The following is a 20,942-nucleotide window of genomic DNA, read 5'->3' on the forward strand; positions in this document are numbered from 1 at the left end:
CTCAGCCTTCCATCCTTCCGAGGTAAGTAAAACTGTAACGTACTCGATCGGGAGACGCGAGTAGGGCAACATTCTTTATTAGGAGCACGTTGCAAGAGAGAGGACACGCGGGCCGGGTCCCGCTTATGTACAATCCCCGGTACAGCCTACTGGACAGGTCAGGCCAATCCTGACCTGTTAAACTTCCCGCCACAGCTGGTGATTGGCGGGGGGTTACGCGCCCCGCGTTGGAGGCGCCTGGGACCGCCCAGTCGCCTCTGCGCGTGGACGCGTATGGCTGCCGATACACTACAAAAATGAATACCCAACTTGCTGGGGGGAAAGTGTAGATGATTGGGGAAGGCAATGGCAAACCACCTCGAAAAAAGTCTGCCGTGTAAAGGTTTTAAAAGCAACTTAACCTCAGAGTCAGAAACAACTGGTGCTTGCACAGGGGACTATCTTTACTTTTTTAAAAAAAAATGATACTGCATTGCTTACAATGTGTCTTAACAAAGGATGACTTCAGCTTGGCCAGGGCCACAGAGCATTAGGCTCCTATTCTTCTTTTTTCCTCCTTAGTAACTGTTCCTTATTATTCAACTCAGGCTTCAGTATAATGATGTATAACTTAGGGGAGAAGATGCAACCCAGCAATCCAGCACTGGAAGACAAGATGGAGAAAACCTCAACAGCCACCATGTATTTTCCCTTGGTGCTTAAGTAGGTTGGAACAAAGCAGAGCCAAACACTGCAGAAGACCAACATACTGAAAGTGATGAACTTGGCTTCATTAAAACTATCCGGTAATTTCCGAGCTAGGAAAGCCACAGTGAAGCTGACAAGGGCCAAGAAGCCCAGAAACCCCAATGCACAGTAAAACATAGCAACTGACCCTGCATTGCATTGCAGTACAATTTCTGCAGTTATTGAGTGCATATCAAAATCAGGGAATGGAGGAGAGGTTGCGAGCCATACAGTACAAACAATTGCTTCAATAAGGAAGCAGGAAAGAACAATGCCATTTGTCAGTTGTTTCCTCACCCAGTTCCTAATATTTGACCCCGGTCGGGTGGCCATGAAAGCTAGGACCACAGTGGTGGTTTTGGCCAACACACAAGACACAGCAAGAGAGAATATCATGCTAAAGGCTGTTTGTTGGAGGAGGCACATGATTTTCTCAGGTTGGCCAATAAATAGTAAAGTAGAAAGGAAGGATAGTAGGAGGGAGATGAGAAGGATGTAGGTTAAGTGCCGGTTGTTGGCTTTGACAATGGGAGTCTCCTGGTATTTCACGAAAATCCCAAGGACCCAAACACTGAGGAGTGATAAAGAAAGGGCAGAAGTAGCCAGACTGGCTCCCAATGTTTCTTCATAAGATAGGAAGTTTATAACTTTGGGAATGCATAAGTTGTGGTCATTGTTAGGATAATGATCTTCTGGACAGGGAAAACAGTCATTCATATCTGGAAAACACAATGTGGTTTATACACGTGACTAACAGAAACAATTCCAGTAATCTGCCCTCAATATTTAACCCTGAAAGACAATTCCCTGTTTGCAAATTAAGAAAAAAAATTGTCTTCCAGTACAGGCAGGCCTCAGATTCAGCAGGAGCTCACAGGAGGACAGTTCCTGAACCTTTCTGAGGGTTCCTCCTCTTCCTCCCCACCTACCTTGTCCATTGAATAGTAGGGGCAGTTGCATAACAATCCCTGGATTAGGAGAGCGAGCAGTTAGGCAGCCACCAGGGGCTTTGCCACACCCCCAGCAGCTCTCATTAACCCCTGGAGAAGCCCGTTCCACCTTTCTTCACTTTTTATGTGATTTTGGGTGGCAGGTGTCTTGCTGTCCTTTTGACTGTGGGGTGGGGTGGCCCAGGAGAGCCCCAGGTGAGTGAGACCTGCTTGGGCTGGCTGGAACTCTGACTACCCAAGCAGGCCTCACTCACCCACAGCTCTCCTTTCTTGCATCAGGTTGCTTTTGGCTGGGGGGAGCTGGCATATGATAATGAGTTATGCAGAAGAGTTAAATAATAAGTTTGACTGGTTTCAAATGCAACAAATAAAAAACTTGATGGAAAATGATGTTAAATCTGATGGAATTAGACGTGAGCAAACGGAAATGGAAAGGGTTCTGCTTGGAGATAACGAAAAATTAATATCAAAAGTATATAAATTACTATTGAAATGGTCTACAGAAGAAGAAGTAGTAAAATCTCAAATGATTAAATGGGCAATTAATGTGAATAGAGAAATTCAAATGGATACTTGGGAGTATCTTTGGAAGAAGTCGATGAAAATATCAACATGTCAGAGTATTAAAGAGAACTGTTTTAAGATGATGTATAAGTGGTATATGAGTAAAAAGATTTCGGATAGATGTTGGAAATGTAAAAATCATGAAGGTTCTTTTTTCATATGTGGTGGACTTGTGAAAAAGCAAAAAAGTTTTGGCAGATGATACAACAAGAAATGTCTAAAATTTTGGGATACAACTTTAAGAAAGTTGCAGAGACCTTTCTGTTGGTTTTACAAATGAGAAAATTTCCAAAAGAAGATAGAACTCTAATTTGGTACTTGCTCTCAGCTGCTAGGACATTATATGCGCAATTGTGGAAGCAAGAAAAAATACCAGAGAAATGGGATTGGATTGTGAAAATTTTATCATGGAGCGAGATGGCCAAATTAACAAGAACTTTAAGAGACTACGATTTGGATGTGTTTAAAAAGGAGTGGAAGAAATTTAGAGGAAATGTAGAGAAAGAATGGAATGTAAAAAGACATTGGACAATTTTTTAATATGAATATGAGAAAAGAAAGACATTGAACCTTGATTGGTTAAGGGTACCTTTATAACTGAACTTAAGTATATAACCTCGGCGGGAGTCTAATAACGGAGGGAGGGGGGATAGGAAAATATCCTATGGGTTAGAGATAGTAATGATATAATAAGAATTTGTTACCTTATGTTATAAATAAAATTGTTTAAAACAACTCTGTATGAAATGCTTTTGGAAACATTACCATAGTTAGCATCTCTGACCCCTGGTGTGCACATGTTTCATCACAGTTAATATAGCCAAGAAAATTTTCACAGGTCACTTCCTACCTTCATCATTAGAAATCTTCCCTTCTGGACACCGAAAGCATTCATAGCAGCAAAATGGCTTTCCTTCCTTCTTTATCCTATTATAACCTGAATGGCAAACACTATTGCACATAGATAGAGGTAGTGCCTGTCCCTAAGGGAAAGAGCATAATATTATTATTCAGATAATACAGTTTGAGAGCTTGTATCTTGCAGATCAAACTGTTTTGGAGTTACTGATAGAACGACATACCAGCATCACCTTACTGGAGTCTTGTGATCACAGCATATAGTTTTAGGGAAGATATGCCCACTACATTGAGAATTAGTGCAGCATCTTCTCTGAAATATTGCTTGACATAATTTTATGCCTTTTAACATCAGTTCTTGTTTTCCACCATTTTGTATGTTGCAATGTTTTTATTTTTGTGCTTGTGACCTTTGCATTGGGTAGTAGATAAACACTACAAATACCTAGGTTTGTATTTACAAACCACTGCAACATGGACCCAACAACGCAGAGCAATAATTGACAATTCTAAAGCAAATGTAAATGCACTTCTGCGTTTCTTTTTCTCTGAAAGAGGGAATCAATACATTCCAGCTGTTTTGAAAGTGTTCAATCTGAATATACGCCCTCAAATACTATATGGTATCCCCATCTGGATTGACTCAATAAATAAGGCAGTTGAGCAGGTACAATCTGGCTTCTTACGGAAGAGCTTGGGTGTCCTATTGTTGTCCCATATGTGGCTTTATGCCTAGAATGTGGCCAGTTTTATGCTCACAAGGGCATGGCTCATGACATTCAAATATTGGCTGCATTTGCAATATAATTCTGACCCTTCCAGCTACGGCTTCCAACTATTAACTGAATCTAATCATTCATCCTGGCTGGCTAACATAGGAAGCAAACTGGAGACACAGTATTTCTCTTGAATCCCTCCTTCCTCTTTCAGAAATGGAAGCACTGCGAATAATAAGAGATAGACTGTTAAATGCAGAACTAATGGATTTGTACAGTGCAGCCAATAAGATTTGCTGTCTCCTCAACCATGGAATATTATCTATTTTGCGTCATAGAATCATAGAGTTGGAAGAGACCTCCAGGGTCATCTAGTCCAACCCCCTGCACAATGCAGGAAACCAACAAATACCTACCCCAAATTCACAGGATCTTAATCGCTGTCAGATGGCCATCTAGCCTCTGTTTAAAAACCTCAAAGGAAGGAGAGCCCACCACCTCCCAAGGAAGCCTGTTCCACTGAGGTATCACTCTAACAGTCAGAACGTTCTTCCTAAGGTTAAGCTGGAAACTCTTTTGATTTAATTTTAATCTATTGGTTCTGGTCCTACGTTCCAGGGCCACAGAAAACAATTCCATACCATCCTTTATAAGTACTTAAAGATGGTGATCATATCACCTCTCAGCCGCCTCCTCTCCAGGCGAAACATGCCCAGCTCCTTCAACCTTTCCTCATAGGACTTTGTCTCCAGACCCTTCACCATCTTCGTCACCCTCCTCTGGACCCGTTCCAACTTTTCTATATCTTTTTAAAATGTAGTGGCCAAAACTGAACACAATACTCCAGGTCAGGTCTTACCAGAGCAGAGTAAAGCGATACCATCACTTCACGTGATCTGGACATTATACTTCTGTTGATATAGTCCAAAATTGCATTTGCCTTTTTAGCCACTGCATCACTCTGTTGACTCATGTTCAGCATAGGATCCACTAAGACCCTAAGATCCTTTTCGTACATACTACTGCTAAGGCAAGTCTCCCCCATTCTGTAAATATGCATGGGATTTTTCCTATTGAATTGCAGAACTTTACATTTATCCCTGGGTCATAACTGGGTCATCCTCCCCGTTATCTTTACCAACATCAGAATTCAACACTACATAAAACCTTTTCACTTGCAAGGCTAATGTCCTCCCCTCAGCGATCCTACCAGGAAGAGTAAATGGCACACCTTTCTATAATAGATTATGACCCTGTGCAAGCGGTGCCATCGAGACAGTATCCCATGTGCTATTAGAATGCTGTTACTACATCAGTGTATGGCATAGCATTTTATCACCAGTTCTTGGTTTTATTTTAGATTTACCTGACTCACACAAATTGCTCTTTCTGCTGAACAATACTGCTGATGATGTTACCAAAACTGTTGCAAAGTTCCTGGCAAAGAAGGTGGGATCCTATTGAGTCAGCCTATTACTCAGCTGCACTGCAAGTCCGCACAACACTCCAGTGCTCTAATTGCACACAGGGTCATGCATCGCAGCTGGGATCATGGCTATCACTCCAGGATGCCAACTACCGGAGTTTAGCCCGTCCAGACCTGACCTGTGGGATTCATTAAATACTACTGTGGAGAAACGCCATCTGAGTTAATGTTGGTGCTTGGTTGGAGGGGAACATGAAACTACTAAAGCAGGCATTGGGGCCTAGCCTTCCCTTCATCCCCCCCTCCCTTCCAGAGTTAAACCAGCGCCTCTAGGGGGAAAGCCTCCTAGAGGGGGAGGAAGTTCTTTAGCCTTCCCCTCATTCCCTCCTCCCTTCTGGAGTTAAACCAGCAACTCTAGGGGGAAAGCCTCCTAGAGGGGTAGGACGTTTTTTTGTTCTTTTTATTTGAGTTAGGTGGGAAAGGGGCATTTCTCGGCTGGCGCTCAAGGAGAAAGGTTGCCAGTCTGTGGGCTCCTGCCTGTGGGAGGGGCGGAGTGGCCCCCATGCAGTAATTCACAAGGTAGGGCAAGTTTACACCAGGGACGAGAGGATGCATTTAAATCTACCTTTTATTTGTCCTTCTTGTTGCTGTTCAGGTGCTGTGCTATACATGTAACTGTTTTTGTTTTTGTTTTTTTCTTTCTCTTCTTATTAAACATTTTTACTGTTTTGAATGCTGGCAGTCAAACTCTGTACCACATAGATCCCCAACCGCTTCGACCACGCTGCTTTATGAAGGGGGACCTGGGGAAGGGGGAAGGCATGCAGTTGGATAAGGTGCCAATCCTCCAGGGGTTCCCCAAAGAAGTGCTGTGGTCTCTGTGATACCCAAGTACAGGGTGGCAGAGGACCTTGAGGCCTGGCCTCATAGCTGGAAAGGGAGATTGGGAGTCCTGTTCCTCTCAATCTGAACCCCTAGACTGAGCAGGTTGTGGCAGAGAGCCCAAGTGGCCGGAGGAGAAATAGCTCCCTCCAGGAGTTGGCGACTCAATAGGGAGTTGACGGGACCAGGTCTGAAGGCAGAATCGGGCCGGTTCCGTCACATTTGGTGGCAGCGGTGGGATAAGAACAAACAGAGAACTTGATTGGCCAGGCATTTTTTTTTTAAGTTGGCATTTTGAATTTGATACGTGCAAGCACCCAGAGGAAGCAACAGAGGTTTTGTTTTATTTTCGGGTCATCTGGAGTAGGGAAAGTTTAGTTTAGTTAGGATGGAGCGTGCCAAGAGACAGGACATCCTGAAGATGACAAAGCCACAGCTCCAGGAAGAGTGTGCAAAGCAAAAGCTGGAGTGTGACAACATGACTGTAGCAGATATGCAAGACCTCCTGTTGGAGCATAATCAGCATGCAGGGGCACCTGCAGAAGTGCACTCCGCCCAGTCAGAAGCAACCTTACGGCTACAATTGGAACTGGAGAGAATGCGTATCGAGGCGGACTGAGACCGCAGACAGGAGGAAAGAGAGAGGGATGAAAGACAGGCAGAGATCTGCAGCCGGGAGGAAAGAGATAGGGATGAAAGACAAGCTGAGATCCTCAGACGGTAGCAGGAAGAGGAATGCCACCATGAGCTTGAGGTGCTATGTCTGAAAGCTGAACAAAGCAAAAAGATCAAAGTCACCCCCAAAGACTTTGCAGTGTACAAAGAGGGAGAAGACCCCTCCATATACCTCTCCAACTTTGAGAAGGCAGCCAAACAGTGGGGAATTGCAGAGGAAGACTATGTCTTACCTCTGTAGCATCCTGACTGGAGAACATGCAGCCATCTATCACAGCATACCTATGGAAGATGGGGGGATACCTTTTGCAGCCTATAAAGCCACTGTCTTTAAAAGGTTTAAGCTGGGGGCAGACCACTTCCAAAAGCAGTTCAGGGGTTTAGCCCCACCAGAATGTAAATCCTATTCTGAATTTGGTGTAAAGCTAGGTGATCTTGGGAAGAGATGGGCAGAGGAAGAAAAAGCCCAGGATTTTAAGGCTTTGTTTCAGTTGTTGACTTCCCAAAGAGTTGAAATGCCTGGTAAAAGATAGGAAACCTAAAACCATTACGAAGGCCTCAGAACTGGCGGACGAGCTGGTGCAGAACAGAGATGGGTTGAATTGGATCCCTTTCCAGTTGGGAAGGGGACAAAAGGGGTCCCTAAGGGGTGGGAAGGAACAACCGTCACCCAAAAGGGAAGGGAAACCTGCCCAGGAAAAGGGTAGGAAATCCCCTGATTTGACTAATCAGGATTGGCCCCAGATTCGAACGTGCTACAGCTGTGGCCGGGCTGGGCACTTAAGGTTGGCCTGCCCAGAGCTGCAAGCCGAAACCCCCAAACCCACAACAAAAGCACCAGTCACTCCTAAGGTGAAGGAGGAGTACGTGGCCGTGGTATGCCATGCATGTCTTTTCACCAGAATGGAGCCTGCAGAGGCCTGGAGTGATTTTGTTGAACCAGTAAGGCTTAAAGACCGGTTGGTTTTGGGATATGATGACACTGGCTCTTCAGTCACCCTTGTGAGGGCAGATCTGGTGTCAGAAGCTGACATTGTCCCTGATATGGCATTCAGAATCAAGGGGGTTCTGGGACCACCCGCCAAGATTCCTGTGGCCCAGATGCCAGTGGAATGGCGAGGATCAGCAGGTCTTATGGAGGTGGGGGTAATGAAGGAACAGACAGTTCCAGTGTTATTGGGCCGGGATTTGTTGGTTGGCCAGTACTCTATCAATGCTGTAACCCACAGCCAAACCCGCAGAGGAAAGTGAGAGGAGGAAGGCAACTTTAGGGAAGCCACCTCACCACCAAACAGGGAGGGGGAAATAGCCCAGGTTACTGAGAACGAAGAGAGGTCAGTCACCCAGGAGGGGGAGGACCAGCCTGTCTCAAGCCCTGAAGGAGGGTGTGCCCAATGGGAAGAGGGGTGCCAATTCACCCAAGGGCAGCAGGATGCTGTGGAGCCTTCCAGGCAGGAAGGAGTTCAGTTGGTTGACACTGAAAAACCAACTGAGGGGGCAGAGAACCCAAACCAAACTTTGTCTGAGTGTCCTGGGAATAGTGGGACTATGGGTGGCTTGGAGGAGCTGAGAGCAGAGAGTCTAGGGGAACCAGAAACTTTCCTGTCAGAGATCCAATGTGACCCTAGTCTGGAACCGCTGCGTAAGGTAGCAAGGGACCAGGAAGTGGAGTTCTCAGAAGCTCTGACTGAACACGTGGTATGGAAGCAGGATCACTTATATAGGCTCTGGTTGCCACCTGGTAGACGAGTGACTTGGGAAGCAGTTCAACAGCTTGTGGTTCCCAGGAAATACAGGCTGAAGCTCTTGGAGCTGGCACATGACATACCATGTGCTGGACACTTAGGGATTAACAAGACCAGACAGAGGCTTTTGTTAAATTTTTACTGGCCGAAGCTGGCTCAGGATGTGAGGGACTACTGCAAGTCATGTCCAACCTGCCAAAAGGTGGGCAAAAGTGGGTGCAAAGCAGGAGCTCCTTTGCAGTCCCTTCCTATCATGGGAGAGGCATTCCAAAGGATAGGAATCGACATTGTGGGCCCATTCCCAAAACCCACTCAGAGAGACAAACGGTTTATATTAACTATTGTGGACCACGCAACCAGGTACCTAGAAGCAGTGCCTCTAGCCTCCACTGAGGCTCCAGTAGTAGCAGAAGCCCTGATCAAGGTGTTCTGTCAACTGGGGTTTCCTGCTGAAATTCTGACAAACAGGGGGCGTAACTTTCTGTCAGAACTAATGGAGTGTTTGTGGAAATGCTGTGGAGTGAAACATCTGAAAACCACAGCCTACCATCCTCAGTCAAATGGGTTAACGGAGAGGTTTAATGGGACTTTGAAAGGAATGCTAAGAGCTTATGTTGATACTCATCCCCAAGACTGGGATGAAAAACTGCCACAATTATTATTTGCTTATAGGGAGGTACCCCAGGAATCCACCGGGTTCTCTCCGTTTGAACTTATGTTTGGCCGAAGGGTCAGGGGACCTCTAGACCTGGTCAAGGAGAGATGGGAGGAGAAAATCCCAAAGACTAAGATGTCAGTAGTAGACTATGTGTTGTCCTTCAGGGAGCAACTGAAAGAGATGATGGATCTGGTGAGGGAGAACCTGCTCAAAGCTCAAAGCAATCAGAACAGTTGGTATAACAAAACAGCCAGATCCCGAACTTTTGAAATAGGGGATAGGGTGATGCTTTAACTGCCACTGCACACTAATAAACTAAAAGCTGCATGGGACGGTCCCCATGTAATTGTGGACCAATTGGACGATGTCACATATGCAGTGTCTATGGAGAGGTCTGGGCAAAAGACTAAAGTGGTGCATGTGAATATGCTAAAGCCCTTCTTAGAGAGGCCCCTGGTGCTGCATATAACCAGACAGGAAGGAAACCTTGAGATGATAGATGATGACCCATTGGATGTTCTAGCCCATTTTTCAGAACTGGTACAGTGGGAAGCGTTGTTGTGGTCTATAACTATATCTGTGCCGGACAAAGAAAAGATCCTTGTGGTTTTGCAACAGTTTAAGGATATTTTCAAGAAAGAGCCAGGAAGAACAGGCCTGGCACGACATCGGATTGACACAGGTACTCATGGGCCTATCAGGTGCTCCCCTTTCAGAGTCAACGGTAAGGTGTTGGCAGATATCTGGAGGGAGGTCCAAGAGGTGCTGAGGATGGGAGTCATACAACCCTCAGTAAGTCCATGGGCAGCTCCAGTGGTGTTGGTAGCCAAACCAGATGGCTCAATTAGGTTTTGTGTGGACTACTGAAAATTAAACAACATCACAAAACCAGGTGCATATCCTATGCCCAGGATAGATACCCTGCTGGATATGCTAGGCTCAGCTAGGGTGATATCTACTGTGGACTTGTGCAAAGGTTACTGGCAAATGGAATTGGAGTCTGAGGCAAGGGCCAAGTCAGCCTTCATCACCCCAGATGGACTGTATGAAGTCAGGGTGATGCCCTTTGGCCTCCGAAATGCTCCCTCATCCTTCCAAAGGTTGGTGAACAACCTGTTAAGTGGCATGTCGGACTATGCTGTAGCTTATATTGATGACATCGCCATTTTTAGTAAGGACTTGGATTCTCACCTTGAACATTTGGTCAAAGTGCTGGAGGCAATCCAGAAAGCAGGCCTCACGATTAAACTGAACAAATACCAGTTTGGAATGTTAGAGGTGGTGTACCCTGGACATAAGGTGGGGAGTGGGAGAATAACTCCACTGTGGGACAAAGTGGAGACAATCCAAAAGTGGGAGGCCCCAAAGACTAAGAGGCAGGTCAGGGCCTTTGTTTTTATTTTTTTCTTTCTCTTCTTATTAAACATTTTTACTGTTTTGAATGCTGGCAGTCAAACTCTGTACCACATAGATCCCCAACCGCTTAGACCACGCTGCTTTATGAAGGGGGACCTTGGGAAGGGGGAAGGCATGCAGTTGGATAAGGTGCCAATCCTCCAGGGGTTCCCCAAAGAAGTGCTGTGGTCTCTGTGATACCCAAGTACAGGGTGGCAGAGGACCTTGAGGCCTGGCCTCATAGCTGGAGAGGGGGATTGGGAGTCCTGTTCCTCTCAATCTGAACCCCTAGACTGAGCAGGTTGTGGCAGCGAGGCCAAGTGGCCGGAGGAGAAATAGCTCCCTCCAGGAGTTGGCGACTCAATAGGGAGTTGACGGGACCAGGTCTGAAGGCAGAATTGGGCCGGATCTGTCACAACTACATTCAGTTGCACATGATGGTGGAAGCAGATGATAAGAAGGCACTCCTCCTGAGTTTGTGTGGGGTCAAGACTCTCCATCCGATGAAGCACCTCATTGCACCTACCTGGGTCATAACTGGTAGGTTTTACGTAGCACTATGATAAACTAAGCTATTTTAGAATGATTTAATTCATAACTTTTTAAGATTGGAGCTGGAAGATGGAATATGTTTTTTATACATGTGTATGGTTTATTTCTGCATTTTCTTTTACCCCGCTCTTTTTTATATTAAGAGTTTTATAATGCCAATAAGGAAATTGCTATGTCATATGTAGTTAAATGTTAGTAACCAGTGCTGAATCAGGTGTCAAAACCCTATATGGGATCCATCTTCTATAGAGGCCTTTTTCTGTGTTATCCCCATTGTCAGGTACCAAATGTATGACCACTAGAAGCAGAGCCTGACTCCAGATCCGCAAACTTTTTCTGGGCCTTTGCATAACCTCCCTTGTAATTTTTAACTAGAATGCCATGCCCTGTCAGTTTGTTCTTTGATCTTTTGCTGCTGATGTTGAAGTGGGACAAAAGTCCTTTGAGAGCTAGTTTGGTGTAGTTGTTAAGTGTGCGGACTCTTATCTGAGAGAACTGGGTTTGATTCCCCACTCCTCCACTTACAACTGCTGGAATGGCCTTGGGTCAGCCATGGCTCTTGCAGAGCTGTCCTTGAAAGGGCAGCTGCTGTGAGATCCCTCTCAGTCCCACCCACCTCATAGGGTGTCTGTTGTGGGGGAGGAAGGTAAAGGAGATTGTGAGCTGGTCTGAGACTCTTTGGAGTGGAGGGTGGGATATAAATCCAATATCATCTTCTTCTTCATCATCTTTTGTGGTTACCTTTTTATGTTCCAATTTTTTTTTTAGTTCTCCACCAATGCCACAATCAAATATGTCTGCTAGCTGTTGGTTCTTCTGTATGTTCTTATGTAGGGCTTCTTCTTCTTCTTTTTTAGCAGAACCTCCTTTGCATATTAGGCCACACATCCCTGATGCAGCCAATCCTCCAGGAGCTTAAAGTAGACCCTATACTAAGAGCCCTGTAAGTTCTTGGAGGATTGGCTACAAGAGGGGTGTATAGCCCAATATGCAAAGGAGGTCCTGCTAAAAAAAAAAAAAAAAGCCCTGTTCTTATGTGACTTTTAAAGTTAGTCTAATAAGCCATCCTGTGTGTGAAAGAATTGGGGTATCGGCATTTTAATGAATACGTACAAAATAAAACGATATACCCTCAAAATTAAACTAGGGATTAGAAAATGCATTTCAGGTGAGCGTCACCACAAAAAAAAAACAGGGACAAAACATTGAACATTGAACTTTTCAAATGCTGGGGAAATGACTAGAGATGCCCTGAAATAGGTATAGCCCATACCTGATTAAATCCACTTGGCCACACAATAGCATCCTGACGAATGGTGAGTACTTTATCAGGAGGAGCCTTTGGGTCTATCCTTCCAACGTTGACCCTAAGAAAGGACTGATTCGAGAAGGTGACCCAGTTGATAATATCAAATCCAGCTACCAGTTCCCCATTTGGGTTGAAGGAAATCTCTTCCCCGGCAGTGTTGTTAAATGATATGCTCCTCAGAAAATGGTGTAGCTTACGAGAAACAAGGAAATAAAATTAAAAGAACACAAAGGTGCAGGCTGGGGAGTGATACTGAGGCAATGCAGCAAATGGAACACAAATAGACCAAGAAATTGGTGAGAACATTGCTACAGCTTTGATTGGATACAGTTGAAGAAGCACTGGTGCAACATGGGCACAGATCTGGCATCAAGCAACCCACCTGCCAACTGATAAAATGATCCCCCAGTCCGCATGCTGGAGGATGACACCATGGAATGGCAAGACCCCAAGATTCATGTAAGCTGCTGCATGGTCCCCTTGACACCCGATGGTGAAGCCACCTGGTAGCCCCTAAACTGGGCCTTCCGCTAAGTGGCTCCACCCCCAAGACCCCTAAAGTGAATCCTCAAACTGGCGGAGGTGAGCACACGAGCAGAGCCCCTCCCCCAAAGATTCATCCCAATTACCAACCTTCCTGAGCTGTGACAAAAAAGTAATGACAAAATGACATGACAATGTATATTGACCCATAACAACCAAACGAAAGAAGGGAGGATGGAGGGAAAGCAATCAGACAAACAAAGGGTGAGCTGGCTGAGGAGCAGCTTTAAATTGCAGAGGGGTCTTCTCTACCACACGGCTCAAAAGCCAGTCCCAGACAGATAGATCGATAGATCGATAGATCGATAGATCGATAGATCGATAGATAGATAGATAGATAGATCGATAGATCGATCGATCGATAGATAGATAGATAGATAGATAGATAGATAGATAGATAGATAGATAGATAGATAGATAGATAGATAGATAGAGTGAGTGAGTGAGTGAGTGAGTGAGTGAGTGAGTGAGTGAGTGAGTGAGTGAGTGAGTGAGTGAGTGAGTGAGTAGCTGTTTGACAACAGGTATTTAATTCTCTTCTAGGTTCAGGTTGCCAGCTCGAGGTTGACTCAGCCTTCCATCCCTCTGAGGTCGGTAAAATGAGTACCCAGCTTGCTGGGGAGAGAGTGTAGATGACTGGAGAAGGCAATGGCAAACCACCCCATAAAAAGCCTGCTGTGAAAATGTTGTGATGCAACGTCACCCTAGAGTCGGAAATTACTGGTGCTTGCACAGGGGACTACTCTTACCTTTACCTTTATTTCATTCTCTTTAGCTACTTTCATATGCTTTGTCTCATCTTTGCTGTTAACCCAACCAATTTAAGAAATCTATGACAATGTCACTCAGGGAAAATAAACCTAATTGTCCCTCATCCTATCTTGTATTTTTATCACCACACACACACAAATACCTCAAAGGAAGGATACAATTGGCTTTTGTATAAGTGTTCTTGAAAACAGCCCTCTTTCATGTCAGCTCTATAAGTTATTATTAAAAATTCAGAGCCCTTGATAAAACCAGACCAGATAGATAAAAACATGTGTAAACTCACAGTGCTCTTGATTTAAATTTCAAGCAGATAAAGAATATCTAGGCAACGGATTTCTCCTCAGGACACACTGTCTAGGACACAATGTCCAGGGTTGTACCGACAGTTGACTGAATTATCCTGCAGTACCTGCCAAGGTGGTTGAATTAGCTTCCTGGTCCCTCCATCCACTACTCTTTGTCTGAATTTGGGTGATAACATGGCATGCACAGCATGTGCCACAGCATAGACAGCATTGTAAACACAGTAGCTGTGGCCAGTCATGCTTGTTTCAAAGACAGACCCAGGAAGAGACTCCAGCTTCTCCTCTCCAGTACAGATCTTCATATCTTCCTTGGAGTCATGGAAACAACACATAAATGCATCCTTCCAGAAGTCCTTGATAAAGCCATCTTCTTTTTCCACTTGAGGGTTTCTCCTCTGAATAAATTCCTGGAATCCTAGCAGCTTTTCTGAGTGAATGGCAAATGATAAAGCACCATGGATGAAATCTAAGTCCCAATCTCTTTGAAAGAATAGCGATGTGAATTCCATCTCTGCTGTCATGATCCAGATTTTTTCCTTCACTGGTCTATTCTCAGTTTTTGAGAAATGTAGCAGCATTCTCAAAATCATCATGCTTTGAATTTCACCATGGACGATGAGCACATTGGCGGTGCTTCTCATGGCTTTATCATATAACTGTGATCCCTTCTCGATCATTTCAGCAAAATTGTTTGAAAAAGCCATTTGGGGAAATCTTTCGATGAAGTCAAAGCAGATACCTTTCTGGGAAAAAACAGGAAGTGTGCTGTGTACAAATTCCTCAGCGGTGTGGCTATGCAGATAAATCACCCCAATCCACGTCCAGTTGAAATGCAGCAGTAACTTGATAATCCCCATATAATGATGGTTCCTATTTGGGAACATCCATTGAAAGAAAACAGACTGACTATTGTTATTAAATGATGAAGGAGAACCATAGGTGAGCTAGAAGGAAGTAAAGAAATAAGGGAGAGATCTATTTCCAAAGTAAAAATAGTGTGGACGAAGCGGTCTTTAGTTCTTTTATTTCACCTGAGAGATCCTGTCCATTTTCATACAACTGGCTGGATATTAATATGACTGGATATTAGGAAAAACTTTCTTTAAGGTAAGAATTGTTCAACAGTGAAATCAGCTACTAAGGGAGCTGGAGAGCTCCCCCTCTCTGGCAGTATTTAAACTGCAGCTGGACAAACACTTCTCATGAATTCTCTAGGTTGATCCTGCATGGAACAAGGGGTTGGATAAGGTGGTCTGTATGGCCCCTTCCAAATCTGTGATTCTATGGCTGCACATAAGAAAACATAATACTGTCGTGGGTGTTTTTGTTTGTTTGTTTTGTTTTACTTTGATGGGGTCTGTAACTCAGTGGTAGACCATTTGCTTTGCATTAACGTTTCACTATCTAAGACCAATTATTTCAATATGCTTAGGCTGGAGTAACTCTCCATGTTTCATGCACCCACCTTACCTGTGGAACTTTGTAGTTGCTTAGGATGGTGGCCATATGGAGATCAGTGTCAAAAAGTGGTCCCCCAATAACTGCCATTGGGGTGTTCTGGATGTCACATTTGTAGTTAGGGACTAATTTGTTCGGTGTAGAGAGAAGGTCTATTGCAGCAAGGTAGGTATACCTTTTTTTGAAATAATCGCTATTGATGTGAAATCCAAGGCTGATGTTCGGTAAAATAGATGGATTTCCATTGATCTCCTCGGCAGCGAAAGCCAAGGATAGGATGTGTTGGTAGTTCTGAGTTATTAACCTGGAACAGAATTACATGCTGCATCAGTTACAGAGTATAATATTATTTCTTCATGAGCCAGAGAATGTAACATTCAGTATCTTTAAGTTCACCATGTGGTCTGCAGCTGACCTGGATGGCCCAAACTAAGTCCAGAAGCTAAACAAGGTGATTCCTATTAGTACTTAGATGGGAGACCACCAAAGAAGCCTGGGGTTGCTACACAGAGGCAGGCAATGGGAAACCACCTCTGTTGATCAGGCCAATGGCCCATCCAGTCCAACATTCTGTGTCACACAGCGGCCAAATATATATACACACACACACATACACACACATACACACACACTGTGGCTAATAGCCACTGATGGACCTCTGCTCCATATTTTTATCTAACCCCCTCTTGAAGGTGGCTATGCTTGTGGGCGCCACCACCTCCTGTAGCAGTGAATTCCACATGTTAATCACCCTTTGGGTGAAGAAGGACTTCCTTTTATCCGTTTTAACCTGTCTGCTCAGCAATTTCATCAAATGCCCACGTGTTCTTGTATTGTGAGAAAGGGAGAAAAGTACTTCTTTCTCTACTTTCTCCATCCCATGCATTATCTTGTAAACCTCTATCATGTCACCCCGCAGTCGACGTTTCTCCAAGCTAAAGAGCCCTAAGCGTTTTAACCTTTCTTCATAGGGAAAGTGTTCCAGCCCTTTAATCATTCTAGTTGCCCTTTTCTGGACTTTCTCCAATGCTATAATATCCTTTTTGAGGTGCGGCGACCAGAACTGCACACAGTACTCCAAATGAGACCGCACCATCGATTTATACAGGGGCATTATGATACTGGCTGATTTGTTTTCAATTCCCTTCCTAATAATTCCCAACATGGCGTTGGCCTTTTTTATTGCAAACGCACACTGTCTTGACATTTTCAGTGAATTATCTACCACGACCCCAAGATCTCTCTCATGGTCATTCTCTGCCAGTTCACACACCATCAACTTGTATTTGTAGCTGTGATTCTTGGCCCCAATGCGCATTACTTTGCACTTGGCCACATTAAACCGCATCTGCCACGTTGACGCCCACTCACCCAGCCTCAACAGATCCCTTTGGAATTCCTCAGAATCCTCTCTGGTTCTCACCACCCTGAACAATTTAGTGTCATCCGCAAATTTGGCCATTTCACTGCTCACTCTCAACGCTAAATCATTTATGAACAAGTTAAAGAGCATGGGACCCAGTACCGAGCCCTGCGGCACCCCACTGCTTACCGTCCTCCACTGCGAAGACTGCCCATTTATACTCACTCTTTGCTTCCTATTACTCAGCCAGTTTTTGATCCACAAGAGGACCTGTCCTTTACTCCATGACTCTCAAGCTTTCTAAGGAGCATTTGATGAGGAACTTTATCAAAAGCTTTCTGGAAGTCAAGGTAAACCACATCTATCGGGTCTCCTTTGTCCACATGTTTGTTCACCCCCTCAAAGAAATGTAGGAGGTTAGTGAGGCAAGATCTTCCCCTACAGAACCCATGCTGAGTCTTCCTCAATAACCCGTGTTCATCAATGTGCCTACTCATTCTGTCCTTGATAATGGTTTCCACCAACTTTCCCGGTATTGAAGTCAGACTGACTGGCCTGTAATTTCCCGGATCTCCTCTGGAACCCTTTTTAAAGATGGGGTTGACATTTGCTACCTTCCAGTCCTCAGGAACGGAGGCAGATTTCAATGAAAGATTACAGATTTTTTTTAGAAGATCCACAAGTTCAACTTTGAGTTCTTTCAGAACTCTCGGATGTATGCCATCCGGACCCGGTGACTTATTAGTTTTTAATTCGTCTTTTAGTTGTAGGACCTCCTGTTTTGTCACCTCAATCTGACTCAGGTCTTTCAACACCCCTTCCAACATTAGTGGTTCTGGGGCGGGCAAACACTTCTCATCTTCCACGGTGAAGGCGGAGGCAAAAAATGCATTCAGCTTCTCAGCCATTTCCCTATCTTCCTTCAGTAATCCTTTTACCCCATGGTCATCCAAGGGCCCCACTGGTTCCCTAGCTGGTTTCCTACTTCTAATATATTTGAAGAAATTTTTATTGTTGGTCTTTATGTTTTTTGCAATATGCTCCTCATAGTCCCTTTTTGCCTGCCTGATCACAGTCTTGCATTTGATTTGCCACAGCCTGTGTTCCCTTTTATTAATCTCACTTGGACTGGTTTTCCACTGCTTAAAGGAGTCCTTCTTACCTTTTACAGCTTCCATTACTTTGTTTGTTAACCATGCTGGCCTCTTCTTATACTTGTTTGGCCTTTCTTAACTTGTGGTATGTATTTTATCATAGCTTCTAGGATTATAGTTTTAAATAGTGTCCAAGCTTCCCCAAGGGTTTTGACCATATTTACCTTTTTTTTCAGTTTCCTCCTCACATGCCTCCTCATCTCAGAGAATTTACCCCTTTTAAAGTTAAACGTGGTTGTGGCGGTCTTTTGGGGCAACTCCCTATTCATACAAACGGTGAAATCAATAACATTATAGTCACTGCTCCCAAGCAGCACAATCACTTTTACATCTCTCACCAAGTCTTGGGCATTACTTAGGACCAATCCAGGATCGCACCACCCCTGGTAGGTTCTGAGACCATCTGCTCCATAGCACAGTCATTGAGAGGATCAAGAAACTCAATCTCTTTCTCTCAACCAGAACACATATTGACCCAATCAATCTGCGGGTAGTTAAAATCACCTATTATGACACAATTTTTACGTGTAGCCGATACCTTTAAGCCTTCCATCATATTATAATCATCCTCTCTCTTTTGATTTGGTGGGCGATAACAAACTCCCATAGTTAAATTTCCTTTTGGGCCCTCTATTTCAACCCAAAGCATTTCTAAAAGGGAATCTAATTCTCTAACCTCAGTCTTACTGGACCGTATATCCTCTCTGACATACAGCGCCACCCCACCTCCAACCCTTCCCTCCCTATCCTTCCGATATAACTTATATCCAGGAATCACCGTGTCCCACTGATTCTCCTCATTCCACCAAGTTTCTGAAATTCCCACAATGTCTATGTTTTCTCCCAACACTAAACATTCCAATTCACCAATTTTACTTCGGACACTTCTAGCATTTGCATACAAACATCTATAATTTCCCAGGCAAGCTAGGCCCCCCACCTCCCTCCTGCCGCCTCGAGAATCTGGCAGACAGTCCATACTGTTTGTCGCCATCACAGTGGACAACTAATCTGTTACCCGGTAGAAAAATAGCAGCCAACCCTTCATCTCTTCGAGATGAGTCCTCCCGAACCAGAGACATTTCATCTCCTGTTGGCTTTCCCCCAAGATTTAGTTTAAAAACTGCTCTACATGGTCACCCATGTGACTTGACAGCACTTCACCACCACCATATGTCCCGTGAGTTCTGTAGCTGGGCCTTTACTCCCTCAAATCAGCTAAAGGAAAAAGTTAGTTACCAAGTGGGGCTATGGATCAGTGGTTGCAGAAAGCAAGATAAAAATACCGCTACTACTTCTAGTGATCTGCACCCCCTTTCTACACAAGAAGTCCAAATCTGCTCATACGGGTCTAGAAAGTTAAACAGATTCCTTCTTATCTTATTCCATTCACTGCTTCTCAAGACATTCCTGAAGATTCTTTTCAGAGAGGGCAGAAGGAGCTGCAGCACAAAGGGGGAGCACAAAAGATTTGTTGAGAGAGCAAAGCTGTATTTGCAGTAATTTCCACGAAGGGAATCAAGAGGAGGCCTTTAAAAAAAAAAAATAGAAGGAAGAGGATTGTAGTTCACTCCAGAGTTTATTGTACTTTTATCCTGTTCTTATTATATTATCTCCTACTTTTTGAAATCCAGATTTCTGCATTATTTGATATAATGTCTGATACATTTCTCTGTGTTGTTTTTCTTAGTTTGTGATCTTAGTCCTATTGCAAAGTTTATGGGAAGTCTTCTGCTGTCTGATTACAATATTTGCATCATAGGAAAGGAAAGAAAAGGTCTCCTGTGCAAGCACCAGTTGTTTCAGACTCTGTATTGACAGTGTTTTCATGGCAGACCAAAAATATTTTGGAGTTAAAGCTTTCAAGCATCAAAACTCCCTTCATCAGGTATCTAGTACCTGACAAAAGGAAGTTCTGACACTTGGAAATTTTATAACCCCAAAACATCTTTGGTCTCTAAGGTGCTATTGGAATCAAAGCAAGCTCTTCTACAGCAGACCAATATGGCCACCCTCCTGAACTATTTATATCACCTGATTCACCTTGAAGGCTAAGCAAGAAGTGTGATGTATAAATAAATTAAATCAGGGCTTCTTTGTAGCAGGAGCCCCTTTGCATTCTGACAGGGCCTACTGGAAAACTCCCGGAGAATTGGCTACAACAGGAGGGCGTGGCCTAATATACAAAGGAGTTCCTGCTGCAAAAAAAGCCCTGAAGTAAATAAATCAACATCATCATAGACAACCTAAATGGTGAGGAGGGGGGAAGCTTGAAGGATAGTCACTTGTCATCAAAGCAAAGACAAAGCAAAGACAAAAGCCATCCCCTAAGACTAGCCTGATTGACTTTCATGTCTCCTTACATGAGTTCCTCAACTTCTTCCTGATGAGGATAGCTTGTAAAGGTTATCGCTTCAGAAGGGATGTAGATCTGAGAGATGATGCCACCAATGATGAGGTCTCCTAAATGATAATACTTGTGAAGAATGGAAAGAGAATCACTGGGCATGCAATTATAAAGAGGAACCTTGCCTAAAGCCTGAGACATCAACATCAGTAACAGTCTCACAAATACCAGCATCATGCATGGAAACCGTCTTTCTGGGCACCGCTTCAGCTGTGCCTTCTTTGCCATGCGAGCGTCTTCTGGAGTCACACAGCCTCTCTCAAACTCTAGGCTGATTTGTAGGATGGGCAATATAAAGTGTCAGTGAGAAGACTGGTAGAGCCCTTTCTGCCCTCAAGTCACATCCTTGAACATTACAGGGGATACTAATAGCATTTTCAGACTTGGTTTCTAGATTTGCTAGGGGAACTCCTTAGGGATCTAGAGAAGAAGTTAAAATAAATTATAGTTTTAAAGCTACAGGGACCATAATTAACTACTCTGTG

The 20,942-nt window shown here is 44.2% G+C and overlaps 1 protein-coding gene across 1 annotated transcript; it reads right to left on the reverse strand.

The window, feature by feature from the left end:
- Positions 1-537: 537 nt before the first annotated feature.
- LOC132583164 (vomeronasal type-2 receptor 26-like) lies at positions 538-20,631 on the reverse strand. Its single transcript, XM_060254836.1, has 6 exons — positions 20,414-20,631; positions 15,546-15,726; positions 14,180-15,019; positions 12,421-12,648; positions 3,091-3,217; positions 538-1,445 (listed from the first exon to the last, which is right to left on the reverse strand). The coding sequence occupies exons 1-6, from the start codon at positions 20,629-20,631 to the stop codon at positions 538-540; spliced, it is 2,502 nt and encodes an 833-aa protein (XP_060110819.1).
- Between the last annotated feature and the right edge of the window lie 311 nt (positions 20,632-20,942).

Source organism: Heteronotia binoei, chromosome 15, assembly GCF_032191835.1.
Source record: "Heteronotia binoei isolate CCM8104 ecotype False Entrance Well chromosome 15, APGP_CSIRO_Hbin_v1, whole genome shotgun sequence".
NCBI classification, from domain to species: Eukaryota; Metazoa; Chordata; class Lepidosauria; order Squamata; family Gekkonidae; genus Heteronotia; species Heteronotia binoei.